The 25,176-nt window shown below is 47.4% G+C and overlaps 1 protein-coding gene across 1 annotated transcript in view; it reads right to left on the reverse strand.

Annotated features, from left to right (window-relative positions):
• The window catches only part of sptb (spectrin, beta, erythrocytic), a 63,684-nt gene extending 40,212 nt beyond the window's left edge, over positions 1-23,472 (reverse strand). The window contains exons 1-7 of the mRNA XM_056295538.1: positions 23,287-23,472; positions 18,586-18,907; positions 3,982-4,133; positions 3,394-3,567; positions 1,606-1,703; positions 388-468; positions 43-158 (exon numbers count right to left, since the gene is read on the reverse strand). Coding sequence (XP_056151513.1) covers positions 43-158; positions 388-468; positions 1,606-1,703; positions 3,394-3,567; positions 3,982-4,133; positions 18,586-18,733 — 769 coding nt within the window. The 5' untranslated portion in view covers positions 18,734-18,907; positions 23,287-23,472. The remainder of the gene's footprint in view (positions 1-42; positions 159-387; positions 469-1,605; positions 1,704-3,393; positions 3,568-3,981; positions 4,134-18,585; positions 18,908-23,286) is intronic.
• Between the last annotated feature and the right edge of the window lie 1,704 nt (positions 23,473-25,176).

Below are 25,176 nucleotides of genomic sequence, written 5' to 3' on the forward strand. Positions count from 1 at the left end.
AAACATTTGTCTTTGCATGAGGACACGGCCTCTGCCACTTGCCCTCTGGATCCAACAGTTTGGTCACGCCGAGCTTCTGCTCTGCTACGTTGAAGGCATTCTGGAGGTTGTGGGTTGGGTTGGACCTCTTCAAACTGTTATAGTCCACCAGATCTGGCCTGAGGGAGACAGATGGAGAGAGAGAGAGAGAGAGAGAGAGAGAGAGAGAGAGAGAGAGAGAGACAGAGAGAGGAGAGCGAGAGAGAGAGAGGCAGTGAAAGGAGTGTGGGTGATGAACGAAGGACAGGGAGTGAAGAACAGGGGACACTGAGCAGACGGGCGCTACATGTGTTTACATCTCACAGACGGCGCTGGTGAGAGTGGATTCGGCCATTCATCTCCCCTTACCGGTGTTTGTGTATGAGAGCGTTGAAGGCCATGCCGTCTTTCCAGCTGGTGGTGAAGTTGGTGATGTTGACATTGGGATAACTGTAAAAGAAAAGCCAAGGCGTTGTCAGTGGCTTCACATCGGAGACCTCACAGAGAAATTCCCATTTCTAAACTCACCCACCGAATTTCCTTTGTCATCGGACGCCGTAGAAAACGACTGGTTAAAACTCTCTTTTGTAAACTTAAATTTACAAGAAAACCATCAGCTCTTGCTCTCGTCTTCATTTTTCAATGTTTTTTTTTCTCAAGTGTTTGCTCACTTCGTTTACTTTTTGTTTTAATTTGTGGGCTTTGGCCTCGTTTGTTTTCTTTACTTTGTAAATTCTTTGTTGCTGTGAATAAAGATTATTTTCCATCCCTCCTGCTTAGTGACATTATAATCAGTGTCAAGATGAAACTTTTTTATTTATTTATTTATCCCCTCCTTTTTTTTCTCCCAATTGTACCCAGCCAATTACCCCACTCTTCCGAGATGTCCCAGTCACTGCTCCACCCCCTCTGTGGATCCGGGGAGGGCTGCTGACTACCACATGCCTCCTCCCATACATGTGGAGTTGCCAGCCACTTCTTTTCACCTGACAGTGAGGAGTTTCACCAGGGGGACGTAGCATGTGTCGAGGATCACGCTATTCCCCCCCAGTTCCCCCTCCCCCCCAAACAGGTGCCCCAACCAACCAGAGCAGGCGCTAGTGCAGCAACCAAGAGATATACCCACATCCGGCTTCCCACCTGCAGACACGGCCAATTGTGTCTGTAGGGACACCTGACCAAGCTGGGGGTAACACGGGGATTCGAACCGGCGATCCCCGTGTTGGTAGGCAACGGAATAGACCAGTATGCTACCCAGATGCCCAGTTGAATTGGATTTTAAGGAAACCTAAGACAGTTTTTGTGCAACCGAAAAACGAGGCATATTATTTACACATATAACATTAACTACATGAGAGTTTATGAACATTTTGGTAAGAAATAAGTAAAGTTAACTTGGGATAAGATTGAACGGGTTTACGAGTGGTTTCGAATTTGGCAAAATCACTTGTAAAACCTGAAAGGGCTTCAGCTGTGCCCAACGCTCCATACTCTTGCCAATCCCACAAGACTCCCCATTAATGTGAATGTACTGTTTGTTCCCCCGTTTATAGGATGGTAACGGGGTAATGTTTGCATCCCACATACCCTGCCGTCTTCATCTGACACCACAGAAGAAGAGCGTCCTTGGCCGAGCGGGTCTCTTTCTGGTCAGCCTGGCCAGTCTCGACAATAATGTCTTGGATCTGAAAAGGGAGAAACAGCAGCCGGACGGTCAATAACGAGACTCAACTTAATGAGTCAGGGTTAGAATAAAACAAGACAAACAGCACAACAGAGGATGGGCAGATTAGATTCTGCCACACGCCCTTGATAAGTTGCACGGAGAGGGAATATTTCGGTGTAAAGCGACACAAATATCTGTCAGCGATGTATTATTTGTCACGACCGATTCATGTAAAACAAGACTGGTCTCACACCATACATCGGTGGCGTCGTTTCCCCTGGCTGCATCCCCGGCATTGGAAACTTTTGTCAAAAGTGAGCGGAGCCGAACAAGGGGCAATAATTATCAAGTCTCCTTTGTTCCCACACAGTAGGCCAGTAATTGGAGCAGGGATGTGATCTGAGAGACAGGCCCTAAGAGAGGGCTAAATTTAACCAGCTTTGGCTCTCCTTGGTTTATTCAGACTGCGAAAGATGCCGACAGACTCCTTCCTTTCTTCCTCTTTTTTTTCTCCTATTTTTTGAAAAGACTGAAAAATGCAGAGGGCTATATTGTCTGAACTAATGTCTAAAAATAACAGTGCCGCTGTCAAATTAAAAATAAATATGTACCCCCCCTCCCAAAAAAAAAAACACCCATGCTGATGAAAGAGCAGACACGTCCTGATGTTCTGGTTGTGTTTTTAACAGGCGATAACAGTGGCTGAAGGCACCTTATTCCAGGAAATCGGAAGTGAGACTACAAAGTGATCGGCATTGCCAGGCTAGCTGGATTTTCTGGGATTGTGTTTGTGCTCGTGGAGATTACAGCAAGTATCTGAAATGTTTTTCTTCATCAGATCCCGCCGTGGCACGGGCAACAAAAGATGCTGAACGTGGAAAATTTTTAATGGGATGTCTGACTTTTCTGTGGCTTTACTATGATCACAATTGTACACAAAAACATAAAGCTTTTGATGGCTTGTTGCACCAGCATGTTATTCCTTAACATGTTTAAGTTGCAAAGTTGGCGTCTTATACTGTCGCATTTCGCATGCCTGCCAAATAGCTGTAAATTTATATATGTTTACAATTTCATTTAGCAGATGCTTTTATCCAAACCGACATACCTCTGAGAGGTCGTTGGCTTGTACAGCATTAGTAGTCTAAGCCACAGACTCTTACTGGAGACTCACCCGAAGCGGGATTTGAACCCCTGACCTCCAGCGGGAAAGCTGGTGCCATTACCTACTGAGCTATCAGGCTGCTATCCACTTGAAATATGTCTTATACATTCATATTTTTTACAAAACACATTCTGCTGTTGTGATACTGTTGGTATGAAATGTAATTTCATATATCTTCATTGTCTTTCCTTATCCGGATGTTTGACTTCAACATTTCGGTTAACATGGGGTTGTGATGTTGGCCGGCTTTCATTTGCACACCCTGCATGTTTACTGTTATGTTAGATTGATCCGTTCTACTTCTAATTATATCCCGGACTCCTTGTGTTGTGTCCTATTGTCGGCTGCTGTGGTCCAATTTCTCACCAGGAATCATTAAAGTTTGATCCTATCCAATCAAAATAACAACAACCAAAATAATGCTCAGTGCAAAGGGAGGGGGAAATGCAGTAGTGTGGTTTCAAAATGCATCTTCAAAGTCCAAATTCACTCCATCACCGACACGATAACTTGTAACTGGCACATCGAGTGTGATGTCGTTTACCTGGAAACGCAGGATGATGGTCCAGATGAGGCCCAGGATGAGGCGGTGGTTGCCGTCGACGATGTCATGGGAGCCCATGTTCTCCAGGTGGACCCTCTGCTCTTTGAGGAACTGCAGGGCCTTATCCACATTCTCCAGACAGTGGATACGCATACGGCCCTTGGTGGGCCTTGGCTGGAGGGAGAGGAGAGGTAGAGCGACAGAGAGAGACACAGACAGAGAGAGAGTCAATGAGAGCATGAGGGAGGGAATGGCCAAGGGAGAGAGAAGTAGAGAAAGGAAGGATAGATGCAAGAGTAAGAGAGAGAGAGATGGGAAGGATGTAATAGAGACAGAAAATGAACAACAGAAATAAAAAGAAGGGAAAGAACAATATAGAGCAATTGCAAGGACACACACACACACACACTAAAATACACAACAGATTAAAGATCATTTTTTAAATATTCACTCAAGTAATCTCATATGCACATTCATATGCAGATACATACACACTCACACACATACACACACACACACACACACACACACACACACACACACACACACACGCACACAAAAGCATAGATACAAAGTTTAGCTTCATACCAGCCGCTCCCCGGAGAGGACCTCCAGCAGCTTAATGAGCATGCGACCGTCTCGCAGGTCCAGGTAGAGGTCAGAAATGCGACAGCCAACCCGGGACAGAATGGAGTTGACCCATTTGGTGAAAGTCTTCTTCTGGACCGCCTCACGCTCATCTGGTGGGAGGAAAACATGAAGTAGCACAAGCTCTGTGAATAACCACACAACAGAGGCATAGAGCGGGCAGCTAAAGGGACAGCACCCTTCCAGCAGGCAGGGATTGGCTGTTTCCTTCATGGTTTGTTATGGTCTTCCTACTCGCTGCATCATCCCACCGCCCGAGACAGCCCCACCATCATGTCAGCGTCAGCAAATGAGGATGCCATTAGAAGTTTGGACTAGTTATAACATCTCCAATGAATACTCATCCAGTACAGTCTACCTCTGCCACTCCTTTGAAAATTGTGTGACATGTTTCAAGACCTTCTCTGGTGGCTTCTTCACCCTTTTTATAGACCAAAAATGAATATAAAATATTCAGTGATAGCAAAAGGATTATTTTTTTTTTTTGGTGGCTCTTCCCCCCTCTTTTTCTCCCCAATTGTACTTGGCCAATTACCCTGCTCTTCCAAGCCATCCTGGTCGCTCCTCCACCCCCTCTGCCGATCCGGGGAGGGCTGAAGACTACCACGTTTCCTCCGATACATGTGGAGTCAGCAGCCGCTTCTTTTCACCTGACAGTGAGGAATTTCACCGCAGGGATGTAATGTTCGGGAGGATCATGCTATTCCTCCCCTTTCCCCCTCCCCCCAAACAGGAGCCCTGACCGACCGACCGACCGACCGACCGACCAGAGGACGCACTAGTGCAGCGACCAGCACACATACCCATACCCGGCTTCCCACCCACAGACATGGCCAATTGTGTATGTAGGGACGCCCGACCAAGCCGGAGGTAACACAGGGGATTCGAACCGGCGATCCCCATGTTGATAGGCAATGGAATAGACCGCCACACCACCCGGATCCCCTATAGAGGTTTTTTTTTTTTTACATCAGTCACAATGCAGATCAAAAACAAAATTTAAACACCGGGGGGGGGGGTATCGATTAGCAGAAGTGTTGCACTCACCTTGCTGAGGAAACCAACAATTTTCAATCCAATTTCAATTTTCAGATGTGTTTGCGACCTACAATAACTGGTGCGAGGGCGGAGGCTATCACCAGAACAGCTTACGTTTGACCATCAATTTTTCGGCTTCCCGAGAATAATAGATCGAGTTGTGCATAATCACAGCGTGGAACGATAGCAAAAATAAACACAAACAAACTACTCTGAGTATGATTAAGTGTAGGTATTGATGCAAAACTCCACGCTTTTAGAGGACAACTTTCTATGAGGACTTATACAGCAAATACAGCCAGTAAAAGAAACAGCTTGGAGAAGTTTTGCAACGGTGAGCGCTGCCCATATGGTGTCACGTCTCACTGGGCTGGGCTCACACACACTTGCACTATAGTAAATCATATGTCAGAGCAGCGGCAGATGGGCCACCGACTCAGCAGAGAAAATAGAATTTAATTTGACAGCGCCATGTGTGAATATGACCCAAAGTACTCTGTTATGTTTACAGTTTTCGGATACGCTTAATGTGTGTGTGTGTGTGTGTGGGGGGGGGGGGTGACAGAGTAGTGGGCAGGTAAACTCATATACAACAATGGGCTTATTCAGTGCCAAAGTTTGTAGGATTCCATCTTTCTAAGTCTGAAAACTTGACTGATCTTGATTCAAGAACAATACCAAAAGTCTTGTATCCACACAGACTGTCCCGTGTTTAGTCTAAGAACCCACTAGTCTGTACCTGCAGCACTCCTACACTACCTAAATAGAAGTCACTTAAAGCACAAGTTCGCTTTTTTTTTAAATAAAGCCTCCTTAAAATGTTCTCAGATGTCATTTAAAATTGTACAGACTAGGGGATCGCCGGTTCGAATCCCTGTGTTACCTCCGGCTTGGTCGGACATCCCTACAGACACAATTGGCCGTGTCTGCAGGTGGGAAGCCGGATGTGGGTATGTGTCCTGGTCGCTGCTTGTTCCGGGGGGAGGAGGAACTGGGGGGAATAGCGTGATCCTCGGCACATGCTACGTCCCCCTGGTGAAACTCCTCACTGTCAGGTGAAAAGAAGCGGCTGGCGACTCCACATGTATCGGAGGAGGCATGTGGTAGTCTGCAGCCCTCCCTGGATCGGCAGAGCGGTTGGAGCAGCGACCGGGACGGCTCAGAAGAGTGGGGGTAATTGGCCGGATACAATTGGGAGGGGGGGAAAAAAGGGGGGGGCCGTACAGACCAAATAATCACTGGTTGCTTCAGTGTACAGAAGATTTTGCTGAATCTTCTCACTGGGCTTCAACAAAGTCTAAGGGGGAAATCGTTTAAATCTTCGTGAGAACAATGAAAATGAAAAAGAAGAGATGTCTCCCCTCTTGGAAAATACAGTTACATGTATTTTAATTTGTTTCATGTTTGTTCAGCATGGTTTTAATGGGAGCAAAATCTGATCTCACATTTGATTTGAGACAATTTTTTGCAGCTGATGCCATACATCCCAACGCACATCTGTAAACTCACACGCTTGTGAGAGCAGGAAGTCCCGTAGGCTACCCTGGCAGTCCCACAGAAGAAAAGAAATCCAGTGTGGATGTAACCATGGGCGAACCACACCCCTGAGCATGGATGCATAATACCCCCCCCCTTGCAGGGCAGGTAGCTGTACCTCAACAGGATTTACAGCGCGCATACTCACAATCAATGCCAACAGCATATTAACTATTAACCAGGCTATTCCTTCAGTTTTTCAGTAGGACTTTTGGGCTCTGTTATTGATATGAATGACTAAGCTCTTTGACTATGCGAGAAGAAATGCAAAGTTAATAACAGTGACTTCACACACAGGCTCTGGCTTGGGACCCGTTCTCCCTTGGGCCCCTACGCCCATTCGGTAATCCACCCATGGATGTAACAAGGACAACACATTTGCACGAGTGCAAAATAAAGTCATTGCTGGGGAGAGGGACGTCTGGAGTGCCCTACTTAGCTTGCTGCCACCGCGACCCGACCCCGGAGAAGCGGCTGATGATGAGATGAGATGATGAGAGGGCATAGTTGGTGATTACTTGTTCAATGCAATATATGCCATATCTGACTGTACTGTGAACTTTCCATTTTTTGAAAATGAGATAAATCGTGGTTTTTGAAGGCTTAAGCGATTGCCCCATATTGGACCGTGTTGAAGCCAAGTGGGAAGATTCAGCAAAGTGATAAATTCCTCAAAAGTGAAGGGATTGATGAAATTTTCATCTAGAAGATTTTAAATCATACTTGACAACGTTTCAATGAGGTCTGGGTTCAAAAAAGAGAACTTATCCTTTAAGATGGATGCACTGCCCTTTACCTTACCAGGAAATGGACAGTATGGTCCAGATCCTATGAATGAATTGTGTCATTATATGGATGTTTTATTTAACAATCTTAACCAGTAATAAACGTGCTCCAAAAACATTATGGTATGGTGAAAAACTGAAAAGGTTCACCTCAACAACCAAAAAAAAAAACATTTGAGCTCAAAACATCCTTCAATACCCTTCACAAGAGGGGTCTATGAGAAAAATAACAAAAGGATGATTTCATCCCATATTGATACTAATCTCTTATTAAAACACACACACACACACACACACACACACACACACACACACACACACACACACACACACACACACACACACACACATATAACTTTGTTAAAAGAAACACTCAACGGTAGGGAAAGTGCTCAACAAATAAGGAGCAAATAATCTAGTAAGTCAATTCTTTATGAGACAGTACAAGCCTGTTTCATGCCATAAGCAATCATCCTTATATCATATATATATATATACATACATATACATACATACATATACACATACATACAGTAGTGAATTCGGGGTGCAATCCGGGACGCCGCATCCGGGACGCGAACCCGTGGCTCTCACACCGCAAGCGACGGCACAAGATTTTGGTATCAGAGGCGCGTTCTGGTTTCAGTTTCCGTTTTAGTTCGAGTAGTATTGACCAATCACATTTGAGTAGGCGGCGGTTTGTACCGCAACGTGCGTTGGTTGCACGTTGGTCCGTGTGGGGAGCGAAAGAGGCGGAACGCGTTGGCCCGAAATGTCGTCTGGACCTAAAACACCTACAAAAAGTATCGGTGTTTGGGTATTGTATGGAGAAACGTTCGACTGGTGTCGACTACCTGTGGAACAATCCGGTCGTAGACGTGGTCTCTCAAACCCAACGCCACACTCGCGTCTCAAACGGCTAATCCGACTGTAAACAATGGCGGACGCACGGAAGAGGAAGTCCTCTCGGAAACGGAAGCGAGCAGCCAGCAGCTTCACCAGAAGCCCCGGAATATTGGCTGTTTCGGAGATTGTATCGATACATATTCATTTTGATCAACTCTATTGCTGGCTGAAACTCAGCTGCCAAAAAGCTAGGAAAACAAAAACAAACAAACAAACAACAACGACAACAACAAACAGGTTTAATAGCAACATATGTGTTTTAGTTTCAGGCTGGCTATTTTCTATTACGTTAACACCAGTATTTATCTAGGTACAAGAAAAAATGACGGTGCTGACGGGTAACTAGCAGTCACTACTTGTCAGCAAAAAATTCTGATGTCGTATTTTCAGAGACTTTTGCATTTTAGGGAATGCTTGATAAACAAGCTGCCATATTCGTGATAATTTCAGAGCAGGTGTCTCTTGTTTCAAATAGTGGCTATCATGTTTGAGGATGAATCCGTTTACACGTAATGAGGATGAAGGCATTGTGTCTGATGGCTCAATAATACAACCTTTCATACAGTTACCCTAAACCCATTTTCCCATTCATACCCAACACACACACACACACACACACACACACACACACACACACACACACACACAAAATCCCTGAAACACACGCGCACATAAATAGATATACAGTAGGCACACACACACACGTGCACACAAAACAATAAAGACACACGCATGCTGACCCATCAAACTTTAACAGTTTGGGGTAAGACACCTTCCCTCCTTGGGAAGACAGGGTGTCTTGTAGGGTGTGTGTCTGAGTATGTGTTCCCCTCTTCTCTCTGCCGTCATGTGCCCTGTTTATTCCTGATCGCAAACATGAGTGCAAAGGACTGCATCCTTAATGGCCCCTGTAATAAATGATTCAGACCCTGGGGCTGCGGAGAACAGGCGAAGAGGAACAGTTAGAGAGAAAAACAAACAGTTGGAGAGGGGAGGAAACAAAACAAAAGGAGGATAGGGGATGGACAAGACACGCAGAGAGAGAGAGGGAGAGAGAGAGAGAGAGAGAGAGAGAGAGAGAGAGAGAGAGAGAGAGAGAGAGAGAGAGAGAGAGAGAACGCAAAAGAGAGAAAAAGGGGAGGATAGATAATGGAAGATATTACAGAGAATGGAGAGACGGGAGGAGAGTTGGAGGAATGAAACATGAAGAGAGAGGGATACACGGTGGGGCGGTAGAGACGAGAGATATTGGAGAGAGAGAGAGATGTAGAGAGAAAACTTAGCAAAGGTAAATGAGCTGAAAGGAGTAGGGAAAGGAAAGGAGGAGGACAGACAGAGGAGACAAGAGGGCGAGGGGAATCAGAAGAAGAAGAAGAAAAAGGAATAGAGAGCCACTGAGACACGGGCTTTTAAATTTAGTCTTCAGAGACGCATCCAGAAAAATAGCACAGGAAACATCAGCTATCTCCTGGACTGGCAGAAATGACCTAGAACCCAGTGCTCCACTTCAGCTCCGTTCAGAACACCGTCAGACAACCACCATGTAAAGAACATGCCGTCCTCTTACGTTATCCATATGCCATTTATTGAATAAATCATGCCTCGTTCTGCCCCCACCCCCATCCGCCACGGCAGAACAACAGTGTGCAGAACAATTCTCTGCCACATGAACGAGGATATAACCGGCCCATGAAAAAGTAATGGCAATTAAAACATGCAAATAACCTTCTGTGTCACGGGGCTGAAAGCACCATTAGGAGCGTCAGCCTCGCTTCGGCACATCACAAACGCTCAAATCCTATCCTGTCAGTAGTGGAGAGTGCAGAGAAAGGTATGACCTGACAGCCAGCTTAAGGTGGTATGACAGTGTGTGTGTGTGTGTGTGTGTTTGTGTACGTGCATGTGTGTGCACAAAAGTGAGGCCTTGGTGGGAACCCATGCCAAGACGAATGCTTTCTGAGCTATCTGGGGTGTCAACCTCATATCCTGCACTGAACGTTGTAAAACCAAGGCCCAGTGGCGTGAGGCAGTAACGTAGGACTATTGCATTACCAAGGGTGTATATGTTTTCCCTCTTATAGCCTCAAATCTTTGCAAGATTTTGAGATGAGACAGGGTGCACGTCGAGGCTCCTGGCTGAGCCATCTCCTGATGAGTAGTTCAACAAGCCCGATACGACAACATCACTGTGTACACATGCTAGTGAACAGAGCCTGCAGCGTTTGTTCCCAGTGACAACCCCCCCCCCGCCCCCAGCCATACGGAGAGTACACAATGTTAGATCAGAGATAGTTGTCCATAGCTGTGTAAACGTTGATGTATCAAACACCCAGCTATGGTTGAGACCTCGGTGGCTTTTAATCGCTTGGATAAATTATAAATTTCTGTAGCGGTACTGTGATTATACAACAGTGCATGGTGATATGGAAAATATACCCATCCATCCATTATCCAAACCGCTTATCTTGCTCTCAGGGTCGCAGGGATGCTGGAGCCTATCCCAGCAGTCATTGGACGGCAGGCGGGGAGACACCCTGGACAGGCTGCCAGTCCATCACAGGGCCAACACAAAATAATGACAATAACAGCAATACTAATAATGATAATAATAATGTAACCACCCCCACTGATCAGTGAGACAGCCTGATCTCAACCAACCGCTCCCCTTGAAAAACCCTACAAGTCCTGAGAGTTTTTCAAAAGGACAACGCAGATGGTGGTGGGGTGATGTTAGTCTTTAAGAGTTGACTGTTGTGGAGATACCATCTTTTGCTGTCATGACTGAGGGATTACATACTAAACTGAACAGCTACTAAATGATGTGCATATTCAAGAAGCCGTTCAGTATAGTATAACCAGAGACAACTGTAAATAATATGGAGCTCTACATGTTAACAATATACATCATGATATTTGCTTACAGATGCAAAAATATTTGACGTTAATCATGTTTAAGAACGCAAGTGAAGTGGTGTCTGGGTAGTGTAGCGGTCTACTCCGTTGCCTACCAACACGGGGAGCGGCAGTTTGAATCCCCCTGTTACCTCCGGCTTGGTCGAGCGTCCCTAGATACAATTGGCTGGTGGCTGGTGGCTGGCGACTCCACAAGTATCGGAGGAGGCCTGTGGTAGTCTGCAGCCCTCCTCGGATCAGCAGAGGGGTTGCAGCAGCGATTGGGACGGCTCGGAAGAGTGGGGCTGGATACAATTGGGGAGAAAAAAGGGGGGGAAATAAAGAACGCAACTGAAGTTCATCACATTGAACTGCTTGGTAGTGTGAATGTGTAACATAATGTTAATGTATAATATCAAACCAAAAATGGTTTTCAAATGACACTCGCTCAAGTATTTCACACCTCATTTTGTGAGGAATTTGAGGTAAACGATTCTCGTTTTCCTTAACTTAGACGACAAAACGTTGCCTCACAATACGACAATATCCGCATTTCATCACGAGGAAATACCGTTGAAAGACTATGAACAACAATGTTGAATTGTTGCTCGGTGCAGTGTGTTTTGTACTGTTGGCCAGTGTTTTTCCTCAGGACGGGTCATCACCTCAGCATCTCAGCGGCAGCAGCATCAATGCGGATGTGTGTTCCTCACCAACTTATGGGTCTTCTCTCTCGCCAGTTGTATCAGTACAAGCCTTACTAAACACTCCTCTGTTTCACATGCTTTTACTTGGTGATCTCTCGTCAACTCTTTGACTCCAACGACAGCCCCATGACTAATTCATGCTGATGGATTTTCCCTGTATACAATCTTACCCATTTTTTCCCCTTTTCTTTCCCACAGTCAGCTTTTATCAAATGTGCCCCCATGGTCCCATTGCACAACCCTGCATGTCTGAGTCATGGCACTGCCGCTGCAGCCGGTCCTGCAGGCACGACCCCAGCTCTCATTATTTTATTGTTAGGGGCACAGACAGGAGTATTAACCCTAACATGCATGTCTTTTTTGATGGTGGGGGAAACCGGAGCACCCGGAGAAAATCCATGGAGACACGGGGAGAACATGCAAACTCCACACAGAAAGGGCCTGGGTTGACCTCCCAAGGTTGGACAACCCCGGGGTTTGAACCTAGGACCTTCTTGCTGTGAGGCGACAGCGCTAACCACTGCGCCACCGTGCGCCCATTGTGGTGCCTTAACTGCAGCGACGCGCTCCACACCAGTTGCCATGTTGTTTCTCTGTTACTTTTTTTTTACTGGTTTTGTTTGCATAACGACTTTGTTCTTTCGATCATTTTTTAAAAAGGAGATTTCTTTCAGTCTGCTTTTTTTTTTTTGCTTTCTGATTCTCTGACAAGATGAGAGCCAATATGTCACCAGTAAACATGGGTTGCACACATATTGGAGATTGCAGAAGATGTTGTGTATTTTAGTACGGAATAAAACAGGCCTGCATCTTGAAGTATGAACTGTCTCGAAAGGTTCGATTCGGTTGCTCAGTTTGGTTTTTGTCATATTGTGACGGACGCAATTCCGTTGTCTCTGTTGGAGATGGCTGGAAATGGTCTCTCAAAACAACGTCTGACATAATTGAAGGGAGTGTGGTATGAAAGCTAATCACAGAAGGTTGAATCAGTTCATCTGGACACAGCGTTTATTGACAGAAATGTTTCATCACTCATCTACTGCCCCTTTTCCACTACATGGTACCGGCTCAACTCGACCTGACTCGACTCGCAGAGTGTCGTTTTCCATTGCCGTAACAGTACCCCCTCAGTGTAGCTGGTCTGCATTGATTTTGGTACCCGCTCCAGTTTTTTGGAAACCCGACAAAAGCGATACCAGAAAAGTGGTAACAGTTACCAAAATGCTGGTACTTTCCAGTAATGGAAAACGAAAAAGTCGAGTGGAGTTGAGCCGGTACCATGTAGTGGAAAAGAGGCATAAGTGACCTCTTCAGTCTAAACTGACTGCAGGTATCCCCACCCTTATAAACAACACAATGCCATAACGACCGAAACCAACAACCAGTTTCATATGCAAATTGGCATGACCATTGACTAGAGTTACAATGGCCATGTGTACTGTTGACAGAGGGTGGGGGAATAGTTGCAATCACAGCATTGTAAGATGGTGACAGGTGTACTCATAGCCCCCCCCCCCTCAGTTCAGGGATGGTGGTTCCCTCTTCACATAGATGGCCTCTTTGACTCCCCGTTCAAACCAGCGTTCCTCCACATCAAGGATGTGGAGGAACATATCGAGTCCTGGCTCGATATGTTAGCTCTCCTGTGTTGTGCCATCTTCTTGATCAGCATCTCTTTGGTTTCCCCAGTGTACAAGTCACAGCCTAAGAGTACATCTGTTGCCATCTTACAACGCTTTGATTGCAAACATTCCCCAATTCTCTGTGAATAGTACACACGGCCATTGTAACTCTGGTTAATGGTCACGGTAATTTGCATAGGAAACCGATTGTTGGTTTCGGTCGTTATGCCACTGTGTTGTTTTAAGGGTGGGGATACCTGCAGTCAGCTGAGACTGAAGAGGTAGGTCACTTGGATGAGTGATGAAACATTTCTCTCAATAAACATTGTATCCAGATGAACTGATTCAACCTTTCTGTGACGTCAAACACCTACTGGCGGAAGAAACTGTTTTCCTCTCTCTCGCGCTCTCTCTCTCTCTCTCTCTCTCTCTCTCTCTCCCTCTCTCATTGTGTATCTCAACGCTTCTTAGGTTGTCTTTCACACCTCTCATATTTGAAATGTTTTGAGTGATGTAGTGGTTGTGACTGAATATGTGCCAGCTGTCTTGGTGAGGTGTCCTTAATAAACAAAATCCTCATCTGGGCAAACGAAGGTTCAGTAAAAAGTGGACGCGACTAAGAGGGATGCCACTCGGCGGCCAACACCCTTGAATCAAAACAACCCCGCTGCTTTGGCAAAGCTTCAAACTTTGCTTCCTCGCATATCAGTCTCCTCCATGCTCCCCCAGAATCAGTCAATACTTTGAAATCTACCAGAGGCAGAAAAAGAAAGTATGTCCCGTCCCCCCCCCCCCACGCCTCCATCCTCTCCTCCATTTTCCTCCTCTCACTAATGCATTCCTGTCATTGGGGAGTTAGAAAGCATAGCTCGAGCTTGCAAAAAAATATCCATGGTGACACAACCGCTCCCCTAAAACCTGAATGATGAAGAAACAGAGAGGCATAATGCAACCATGAGAGACAGATTGTCATTATGTATATATATATATATTTTTTTTTTTTTTTGCACTACCCACACTGTCATACACACTGGGGCAGAAATAAGAGGGTTTAGGGTCAAATAAGGGTCAAGTAGAGAAAAAAACAGAGTGCAGAAACAGCCAGTGAACCGTTTGGTAAAAGGGGTGTTGACAGAGTGATTCCTGTGTAAGACGAGCGACAAACTAAAATGGTACAACTCTTGTTGTTCTGGAGGGAAATGAATCCCTGGTTAAAATGTGTAACACTAGCAGGCACTGAATGACACCGAGGTGGTGGTGGTGGGGGGGGGGTATAGCACAACCTATTCAAGAGTTTGCTCGATGAAATATTCAAAGCCAAGTCAGTGAACAATTGCATCATTCCCACAGCTGTCTGAGAATGAATAAATATCTATGAAAAAAATAACTATATATAATGACAGCGTTTTTCTGCAGCCACCCTTACGAGTTTTCATACCAGGGCAAAAAAAAAAAAACCCTCAATCACTCTCGCACTTACATCACAGGTCTGCGTGGCGCCGACACAAATGGAGCGGAGGGGGAGGGGCGTGGTGAGGAGAAAGTGTGATCTCTATCATCTGTGAGGTACTTCTCTCTCTCTCTCTCTCTCTCTCTCTCTCTCTCTCTCTCTCTCTCTCTCTCTCTCACACACACACACACACGTGCACACCTCCACCTGTGCCGGCCGGCCGGCCTGCCTTCTCTGCCTACACCCTTGTACCTTGCAGCTGCCTGAAGCGTCCATCCAGGATGGAGTTGAAACAGATGTTGGAGGTGCTGAAGCTCAGCCAGCGTGCCCGCTTCATGCTCTTTGCCGAGGAGGGCGAGGAGGGGGAGTAAGGGGAGGGTGCAGGGGGTGGGTGCAGGAGAAGAGAAGGCCGCTGACGTCGCGGGGTACAGGAGGAGGACGAGGAGGAGGATGAAGAGAGGTGGGAGAGCCCCGAGGGAGCCGTGGCGAGCGGGACATGCAGTAGGGCGCCGTTCCTCTCCAGGTGGTGCTTGGGCTCGGGCTCGGGCTGCCTGAAGCTTCGCCCGTCCACCCTTGGTTTCTTCCTGACTTCCCCCCGCTGGGCCCGGTGGATCGGCGGGGTGCTCCTACTGCGGCTGCCAGCGCTGCCGCTTGCACCAACCCTCATCAAGGCCTCTTTCTCGGCCGGGACGTACGGCCGGCTAGTGGCAGGCTCCTTGGTCAACCCCGCCGTCCGGATGACCGCGGTCTCCCTGCTGCCGGTCTTCAGGCTGATCTTGACCTCTCTCAGCCGGGGTTGGCTGATAGGGGCAGCGCGGAGCAGACAAGGGCTGCTCATCTTGACCCCTCAACAGCAACAACAGCGACAACAACGGCAAGAGCACGCAGCTTGGAGCTGGGAGAGGAGCTAGGCACTCCACGTCTCTCCTCTTCTCTCTCTCTTTTCTCTCTGTCCTCCTTTCCCGTTCCCTCTTGTGCTCATTCTCGTTCCCTCCCTCTTTCCTCTTCACTCTCACTCTCTCTCTCTCTCTCTCTCTCTCTCCTCACCAGTGTGGTGGTGATGCTGTGCTCCCTCTCTCTCAAGGCGGCACGGAGGCTCAGGCAGCCTTCAGTTCAGCTCTGAGTGGTTTCTCCAGCGCCCCAGCCATGCATACAATATGTTTCTGGCTCCACGCGGCCACGTGCTCTGGAGGAGGCTGCGAGGCTCCTTTCCTCTGAGGCACACAACACTGCCCCCCCCACCACCACCACCACCACCCCTTCCATACTCGTGACATCACTGAATTTGGAAGTGCGATGTACCTCAGATGCATACCGGAGCTTGTCAACAATCAAGTTATCCATCTATCTGCCTGCAGGTAATGTCTGTAGTGCCAGCTAGTGTACGGAGCGTGCGAAGATGGCGTTTTAAAATTCGATGTGTATGTTCTTGGTAATTATGCTGGGATGCATACTTGCGAGTTCACAAGCTGTAAATCAAAGCCGGCTGTCAAGTCATCCCCCCCCCATTTATCTCTCTTTCTCTCACACACTACTCTCCCTCTCTCTCTCGCTTGCTCCCTTCTTCCCTCCCTCTCCCTCTTCCTCTCTCTTTCACTGACAGGAAACTCTGATTGCATTACTGAAACATTAGCACAGAGGCACTCTAGCACAATACCATCAGCACCCTCACAGAAGCACTTGGCACTTAAAGAGACACACAGGCAAGGAGGGACCATATACCACGCGGTACACCGAGTCTAGACACAACTGCTACCGAGTTTGGCCACCCAGAAGTTATCATCTCCAGTCTCCGCAGGGTCTGGCGTATGTTGTACCAACACCGCGAGGTCAAAGCCCAATCGTGTCTGCGGACATGAATATGGAGTGACCCTCACTGCCCCTCTTCTGTGATGCGCTCCTATGTCCCAGAAACACCGCTATTTAAAAAACGACCCTCTCGCAGACCCACACCTGGGTCACAGGGTACCGGCTTAGCCAGAAATCCCAAAGATCTGCGCTATGGGAGGAAGACGGGCAGGGCAGCTGTCCAGATCAGTCAGAGGAGGGGCATCCTGGGAATGCACCAGCGATTCCAGTAACTTGCAGGGGGCAGAGCTCAGCTGCCGGAGGGTGTGTTTTGGACAGCGAAACACGGACAGGAACACACACACACACACACACACACACACACACACACACACACACACATACAACATGGTCCACAGCTATCTAGGTAAATCTCTTGACACACGGGACAATGTGGCAATAGCAGAGCTCATTGAATTGTGAGTTTCACTATAATTTTTGAACTTTTTTGCTCAAAAATCTCCAAGTAACTGTCGTCAACACAGTTGGAGGGTCATCGGAACCTACGCTATTTTTTTCCAACCATGCATCAACCCATCCCTTCCTCTTTCTTCCCCGGGAGGCACTCTTGAAAAAGCGGCACCTGTTTGGGCAATCCTGCCTGTTTAGCGATGGACGACACATCTATTGTTACTTTCACAGCAAAACCTGTAAACAGTTTGTAGCACAGTAACACAATATGCACACCATGTAGTGGACACGCATCATTTCTCTTCAACCCTTCCTCCCCTCTTTCTTGCTTCATGTTTACTGATACCTAGATATTTTACTTTTTAAAATAGCGCGTGTGTGTGTGTGTGTGTGTGATTTGTGTCTAGTGTATCTGTATGTGTGTGTGAGAGGTCTGGCCTTTGACAGCCCGCCTTTCCTGGTTTGTGAGGACACTGTGTTCAGTCCTCACTTCTTCAAGGGGCTATTTTAGGGTTAAGACTCGGGTTTGGGGTCGAAATTAGAATTGGGATTAGGTTAAGGTTCAGGTTAGGGGCTAGGGAAAGAATGTAGTCAAAGAGGATCCTCTCAAGTATAGAAAAACAAAACTGTGTGTGTGTGTGAGTGTGTGTAAGCAACCCACGATGTGAGGGAAAACTCACTTGGCTAAGCCCCCCCCCCCCTTTTTTTTTCCTCCCCAATTTTATCTGGCCAATTACCCCTCTCTTCCGAGCCGTCCCAGTCGCTGCTCCACCCCCTCTGCCGATCCGGGGAGGGCTGCAGACTACCACATGTCTCCTCCGATACATGTGGAGTCACCAGCTGCTTCTTTTCACCCGACACTGAGGAGTTTCCCCTGGGGGACATAGCATGTGGGAGGATCACACTATTCTCCCCAGTTCCCCCTCCTCCCCGAACAGGCGCTCCGACCAACCAGAGGAGGCGCTAGTGCAGCGACCAGGACACATACCCACATCCGGCTTCCCACCTGCAGACATGGCCAATTGTGTCTGTAGGGACGCTCGACCCAGCCAGAGAGGTAACACGGGGATTCGAACCGGCGATCCCCATGTTGGTAGGCAACGTAATAGACCGGTACACTGCCAAGACGCCTCACTCGGCTACTCTAATGGCGTATGATCCTGATACCAATGCTTAGGAAAAGATTTGCAGAGCCCTGAAGAGTTAGTTACAGTTAGTGACTGCGTCTAACCAGACACACGCACGCACACACACACACACACACACACACACACACACACACACACACACACACACACACACACACACGCATGGGAAACTGGATCCTGGTTACTACACAACACACTCACCTGCGAGGGCCTTGATGCGTGAGCGTTCAAACAGCCTGGCGGAGCTGTTGTCGTTGTCCAGCTCCTCGTCCGACAGGTCGAAGCGGATGTTGACGCGGCTGTACTGCTGCGTGATCTCCGCATTGTCAAAGTCTGTGGTGGATGTCATGGCGGTGGCCAGCGTGGCAACTGGACGAGGGTCTGTGTTTTGTTTTGTTTTTTTGTGAGGAATGGGGGTTGGGTGCTGGTGGCAGGGTGCGGTGGGACGTGCCCTCAGGTGGCGTCAGAAGAGGAACGGAGGGGAAGAAACGACGAGGCTGGACTTCAAACACCGGATGGGGGCCTGGAACATAGAGGGTGCAAAAATAGATTTCAGACGTCCTCTGTCTACTTCCAAGTCAATAACAGTACATCATAAACAAGACCGTGGCTTCGCACATCCTCTGAATCAGAATGAGGACGATGAAAAATCAATAAAGTAATGAAGAGTGCAAAAACAAGAAGAATACAGATTATGACATGGGGCACTGACAGACGTGGGAGTGGTTGCCAAGATAAAACGGAAGTCCTCGGCTAAGTGGTTCCCGTCTTCGCCTGTGCCAAGACATGACAGCGATTGTCAAACTCATAGAGACCAGCTACATATCAAACGCATCCACCATCACCTCCGGATGGATAACAACGAGCATCCCTCTGATTTTGTCATTTGTCTTTTATTCTTGGCCTTAAAACTTGTCCCGTTAGCCCCTGCATCCCCCAGGAGCACCATTTTGTGCTTAACACGCTACCCAACCGTCACCGTGGCGCGAGTGTCTGTGTACTCTCTGCGTGGTATGGCGGGTGGAGGTTAGCCACTAAGATAGCACTATCTGGGCTCCGCATGCCTTTCTTATCGTGCCTCACGGAGGGGGGGAGGGAGGGCAGGGGGGAGGGCAACCCCTCGTTACTGGAGAACATGACGAGAGCTGCTCGAACCGCTGTCCCCCCAAGTGACGCAGCTCACGCGGGTTTGAACTGGGAACGCTTGTTTGTGTTCTCAGCTTTCCACGGGGGCGGAAAATGCGCGTAGCAGTGAGGGAGGGGGGGAGGAGGAGGGGGATAGGGGGCGTCGTGTTGGCACCACGATGGGGTGGAGCACGGTGCGCAGGGACTCGGTGAACATGGCGGAGGGTCCTCGTGTGGACATCTCTCGAGGGGCCCACAATGACAGCGAGTTAAAGGATTTTACATCCAAGTGTTGTCGATGGCGGGGTTGTCTTGCGGTAATCCATCACGTGACACTACGATTCAACAGATGTCACTGACTAGTATTACCCTGTCCGGTTGGTGGCGCACTAACTTGTGAAATAAGCTAGAGAGAAAACCCTGCCTCTCCGTTGTACATCATTGAAGACCACTTGTTTTAAAAGTTTTATCCTTAGTTTTATCCCTCATAAAGAACCTATAGAGAGTAGGGATGCAAATTAACACAAGTTTCTAAGGACTGTAGATGTGTTGGCATGAATGACCTGTGCTGAGTTTGCCAGCATGTTTGCCTCCAGTCCCCTACAGGTGAATCAGATACGAGCAGGGTCGCAATCTGATGACTGTGAGTTTTTCGTTTTCCTGCCCATTCAGGGAAGAGTCCCCCCAACCCACCCTCCCGCTCCGCCACCACTCGGTGACAGTAATGTCTCCCTCCACCTCCTCCTCCTCTCCTCCTCGTCAGTATCAGGACCCTGCAGGGGGGGTGTTATCAGCCCAGGGACGTCCAACCCACCGCCCGGGATCCCCTTATCACCTCACAGACAGCATTGACAGAGCTACTGGGGTGCTCTACCCACAGACCCGTAGCCACAGACCACCAGCAGTCATTGTACATGCAGAAAAAAAAATATAGCTACACCACTGTATGACAGCTACAGTACAATGTCCACGTGTGACTGGGAAATAAACATGACTTTTCAACTTGGCAGTGCAACAAAAAGGGCCATACAATTCCAAATTCAATACAAAAGCTCTAAACTTGATCTCAAATGTGCTGAAAAAGTAGTTTGGCCTGTAGAGAGAGTGACTTGTGACAGAGATGACAGGTTTGATCCCTGTTCCCACCAGTGTGTGTCTATCAACAGGCAGGTAGGCATTGAAGTCCTGCCCACACACATGTTGTAGTGACAGAATGTCACTTTTATGGAAGGCAAATGCATAAACATTGCATAAACATTGCAGGTGAGATGACATGAGACACTAATAAAGGGTACATGGGACAGTCTCGTGCATGCAGGCTGCAGGAGCTGCAGCACCTTTAAGCTATTGTGCCTGAAGGGCATCTGGAAAAGACTTGTTACCCCCCCCCCGCCGCATGTGCAATGCCTAGCCTGACAGAGCTGTTAAGTAAATAAATGTTTCATTGACCATCAAAGACTTCACACATCAGATTGTTGTTCCTATCATAAATTCTACGGCTGCACAACGTCAACAGGACTTCAAAACATTACAGTCAGTTCTCTCTGTTGGATTGCAATATGCAATATGAATCATGATATGTGTGGACCAAGTCTTGTTTACATGATCACCTTACAGCCCTTTTAAGAAAGGCACTTCATTTGTACATCAGGGAATGCTTACAGCTTTGCATGCTCAGTTACACCTTTTCTCTGATAACACATCTGCACTTCTTGCCATTGTGGAAATTTGAGTAGCTGACGGGTTGCAACTGCGCAGCCTGAATACAATCGCTCAATAAATTGTCTAACAAAGAAGACAAATATGATGCTACGGAGCCTATTATTCTATGATATTAAGGGAGGGTTGTCCTGCTTCAAACCACCATCTAAAGAGAGGGATTAACTGGTAGCCGAGAGCTGCAAATGCTTCCACTCTGCGGAAAACAACACATTAGCCGGCTACTGTCTGGGAGGGGACGCATCACTGCAAGTCAAATGGAGGAAATGCAGCAAGAGATGGTGGGGTCAAGACATGTGGCTAGCAGTGTGTTTGGAATTGTAGGAGCAGCAACTGGACTCGCAGGAGAAGGAGGGAGAGAGAGAGAGAGAGAGAGAGAGAGCGAGCGAGAGAGAGGCCTGCAGTCTAGAGGAGACTGGTGTAGTGTGAATCTGAGACACAACACCAAGTGGGTAGAAATCAATACGGAGGGCTGGAGAGAAAAGTGAAGCCTGCTTGACTGAATGACTACCATGGTCTGCTGAGGCAGAAATTCCCCAAGGCTCAAGTTGTATGCCTCTACATCAACATGAACATTAACCTGATTTAAGAGTAAAACTTAGACATCGTAAACTGGAGGACACAACAGTGAAGCACTGCGTAACCAATAGCTAAGCATGAATATTAGGTACAACGAGGGGAAGAAAAAAAAGATTGTGGACTATTTCTGCAGTGTGTTTACATAAAGTCCCTGCAGACTGGAAACGTGGCACACTGGTACTTGTCCATTTAAGGGGAAAAGAGGGACTTACTTTTTCTCTTTTAATGTTTTCAAATATGTATATGCATGCACTTGCTTTGTTTGGCAGAGATTAAAGAGAGTGGGCAAAAAGAGAAAGTCTGACACTAAAATTGAAGAGTACAGCTAAATGTGAGAAAGTAAATATATCAGCCGCTCGTATAACGTGACGCGCACGGCTCTAAAGTTAACGAAGGGCGCGCTGTCGTCAGGAAACTGTCATTGTGCATCGCCACAGCGATAATAGACGCGCGCCATTTGCGCATCTGGATGGCGCACGGCAAGCCTCCAAACAGGCCACCCGCGGCTCCAGAAAGCCCCCCCCCCAAAAAAACTAAACGGGTGTATCTTGGTCGCTAGGTCCTCTGTTGAAGCTCCAGAACTGAGACAAGTTCGGAGTTGGAGCGTCAAGGCAGTTTGACGCGCCAAATGGCGCTTGCGGTGCGTCTTTCGCCATTTTAACCATTCCAAACGCGCGCGTCTGGATGAATCCGTTCATCTGGACACGTTTATTGAGAGAAACTTCTCATCACTCATCTCAGCGGTTTCTTCAGTCTCAGCTGACTGCAGGTGTCCCCACCCTTATAAACAATACAGTTGCACAACGACCGAAACCAAACACACGCTGGCCAAGAGGATGGCACACAGGAGAGCTAACGCGTCGGGCCTGGACTCCACAGTCTACAACCATCTACAGGCCAGTGGCCACTCTTTCAAGGATGTGCACGTCCGCTGGTTTGAACGGGGAGTCAAGAGGCCATCCATGTGAAGAGGGAACGACCATCACTGAACCTGGGGGAGGGGGGGGGTACGAGTACATCTGTCGCCATTTTACAATGCTGTGATTCCAACTATTCCCAAATCCTCTGTGAGGGGTACACATGGCCTTTGTAACGGCAGTTAATGGTCACGGAAATTTGCATATGAAACCGATCGTGGGCTTCGGTCGTTATGCCGCTGTGTTGTTTATAAGAGTGGAGATGCAGCCAGTTTAGACTGGGTAGGTCACCTAGATGAGTGATGAACCATTCCTCGCTCAATAAACATTGTGCCCAAGATGAACTGACTCAACTTTCTGTGACGTGTGCTTGCTTTGTATAACCCCAGTGGTCTTAACAGGTGGTCTGAAAGGGGACGTGTAACTGCGATTCAAACAATGGAAAACAACCCGCAAAGGAACGAATGCTGTTCTCAGCGGAAGGTGACGGCAACTATTTGGCTCGGATCGAAACAGTATTTGTCCAGAGCATCAGCGGTACATTCAACTTATTTACACTTACAATGTTCTGGTTGTCGTCCTTTACGGAGAGGTGTTTATCTTGGGACTTCTCCCGGCCAATAAACCAATTATAATCCCATTGAAAGACGCTGCCGATCTTGGTCCTTGTCCTAGTCCTGGTCCTGGTGCTTGTCCTGGTCCTGGAGAGGGGACTTGGGAAAGGGGTCGTACGTAGACGCCGCGCAAACTGCGGTCATTCCCGAAAGCCAGCGTCTGACCCACCCTGTGTTAAAAATAAAGTGGGCGCATCGAGTACATGATCTCTCCGCGCAGAGGACGGGCGGACATTCCTGACATAAGAGAGCCTGACTCTAAATGGCAGAGACACTTTATGCTCTGCACCCCCCACCCACCTCCACCCCCGGCAAGTCTGTTTAATCGCACACACAGACACACAGCAAACCCCCCCCCACACACACACACACACACACACACTCTACCCCAGAAGAAATGTCACCTCTGGGCCTACTGCCACTGCGTTGCCCATTCACCCACAGTGGGGTCTGTAGAGTAACGAGAAGCTGGACAGGGAACTTGTTAACATTATTATTCCTGGAGGGGATTATGCGTTTGTGGGGGGGGGGGGTCCGCTGCGCAAACTACTGGACCGATCAACCTTTTTTTTTTGTGCACAGTTGTGAGTGTATGATTAGGAACCTCTCGTGGTTGCGGTGATTAAAAACCTTCGGAAAAACGTCTGTTCCCTCTCTTCGTTCACTCTCCGGCTCGCTCAACCAGCGCTGCTTACTGTCACTGCCCGATCCGAGTTGACCGTAGAGGGAGTCACGCACGATAATTTAAAAAAAGAAAAAAGCGAAATGATAAAGGAACAACTTCCTCTAGGCTGCCCTCAAAACAGGAAGTGTCGCATATTCTTGTTACTGCCCGATCTGAGTCACCTGTAGACGTGAGTCGCGCATGCGCATGCGCACGCGTAAACGGCTTACTCGGCCAAATTATATTATGAAAATAAAGACAGGTTTGACCAAGACGGTCACATAGCAAAGCTTTTCCTTTTCGGAAAGTGCAAATTCATATTAGACTTGGTCGCATTCCTGCGAGGGTCCGCCAAGGAGGCTGCGCATCCACAGACAAAACGTTTTTATTAGGTATACTTTTTTAGCTTGAGCTGCATATTAACACATTTTTTTAACCAATATTTCTCGTCCAATCGACCTGGACACTGTTCAAAAGTCTTATAATGGCAGGAAAAACACCGGTTTTTCTATGTGTGTGTGTGTGTGTGTGTGTCTGCTCCTATACTGCTGGGCCTGTCAGCCTAATCATTTATGATTGCATGATCAAGGACCTTGTGGTTGCAATGATTAAAAACCTTTGGAAAACCATCTTTTATACCGCAATTGAGTGCAAACTCCTCAGCTGGTTTGTCGCCTAAGTCTGAGCACCGGAGAAGGGAAGATACCGAGTGCACTCTTCTATTTCTTTATTATTACACATTTTCACCTTTGCTTTTCTTTATTTTCTCGTAATCACATTCCCTTTATCATATGCTTGCGTGTGTACCGTTTGTTTTCACCTTTTAATCATTATCTGCGCACTTTGACACTGCATCGCATTTGAATGTACGAAATGTGCAACATAAATCAAGTTTTGATTTGTTTTGATTAGCAGACAGCTCCTTGTGTGTTTTCCTTTTTACAGTCTGTTGTTTCACTGCTCATCTCTCGCTCTGGTACCTACCTCCACACCACGTGTTTTAATTTCATGGTTTTTTTTCTCCCCAAATTATGTTTTATGTATTTATTTGTGCTACTTTCTGTCTTTAGATTTTGTGTCTCAAGTGGACTTTCTGACAGCTTAATCTAAAAAAAAAAAAAACAATTAATAACCAGACTTATTAAAGTGTCTGTGAATACTGGATCTAGTGTCT

Source organism: Lampris incognitus, chromosome 16 (assembly GCF_029633865.1).
Source record: "Lampris incognitus isolate fLamInc1 chromosome 16, fLamInc1.hap2, whole genome shotgun sequence".
Classification (NCBI taxonomy): domain Eukaryota; kingdom Metazoa; phylum Chordata; class Actinopteri; order Lampriformes; family Lampridae; genus Lampris; species Lampris incognitus.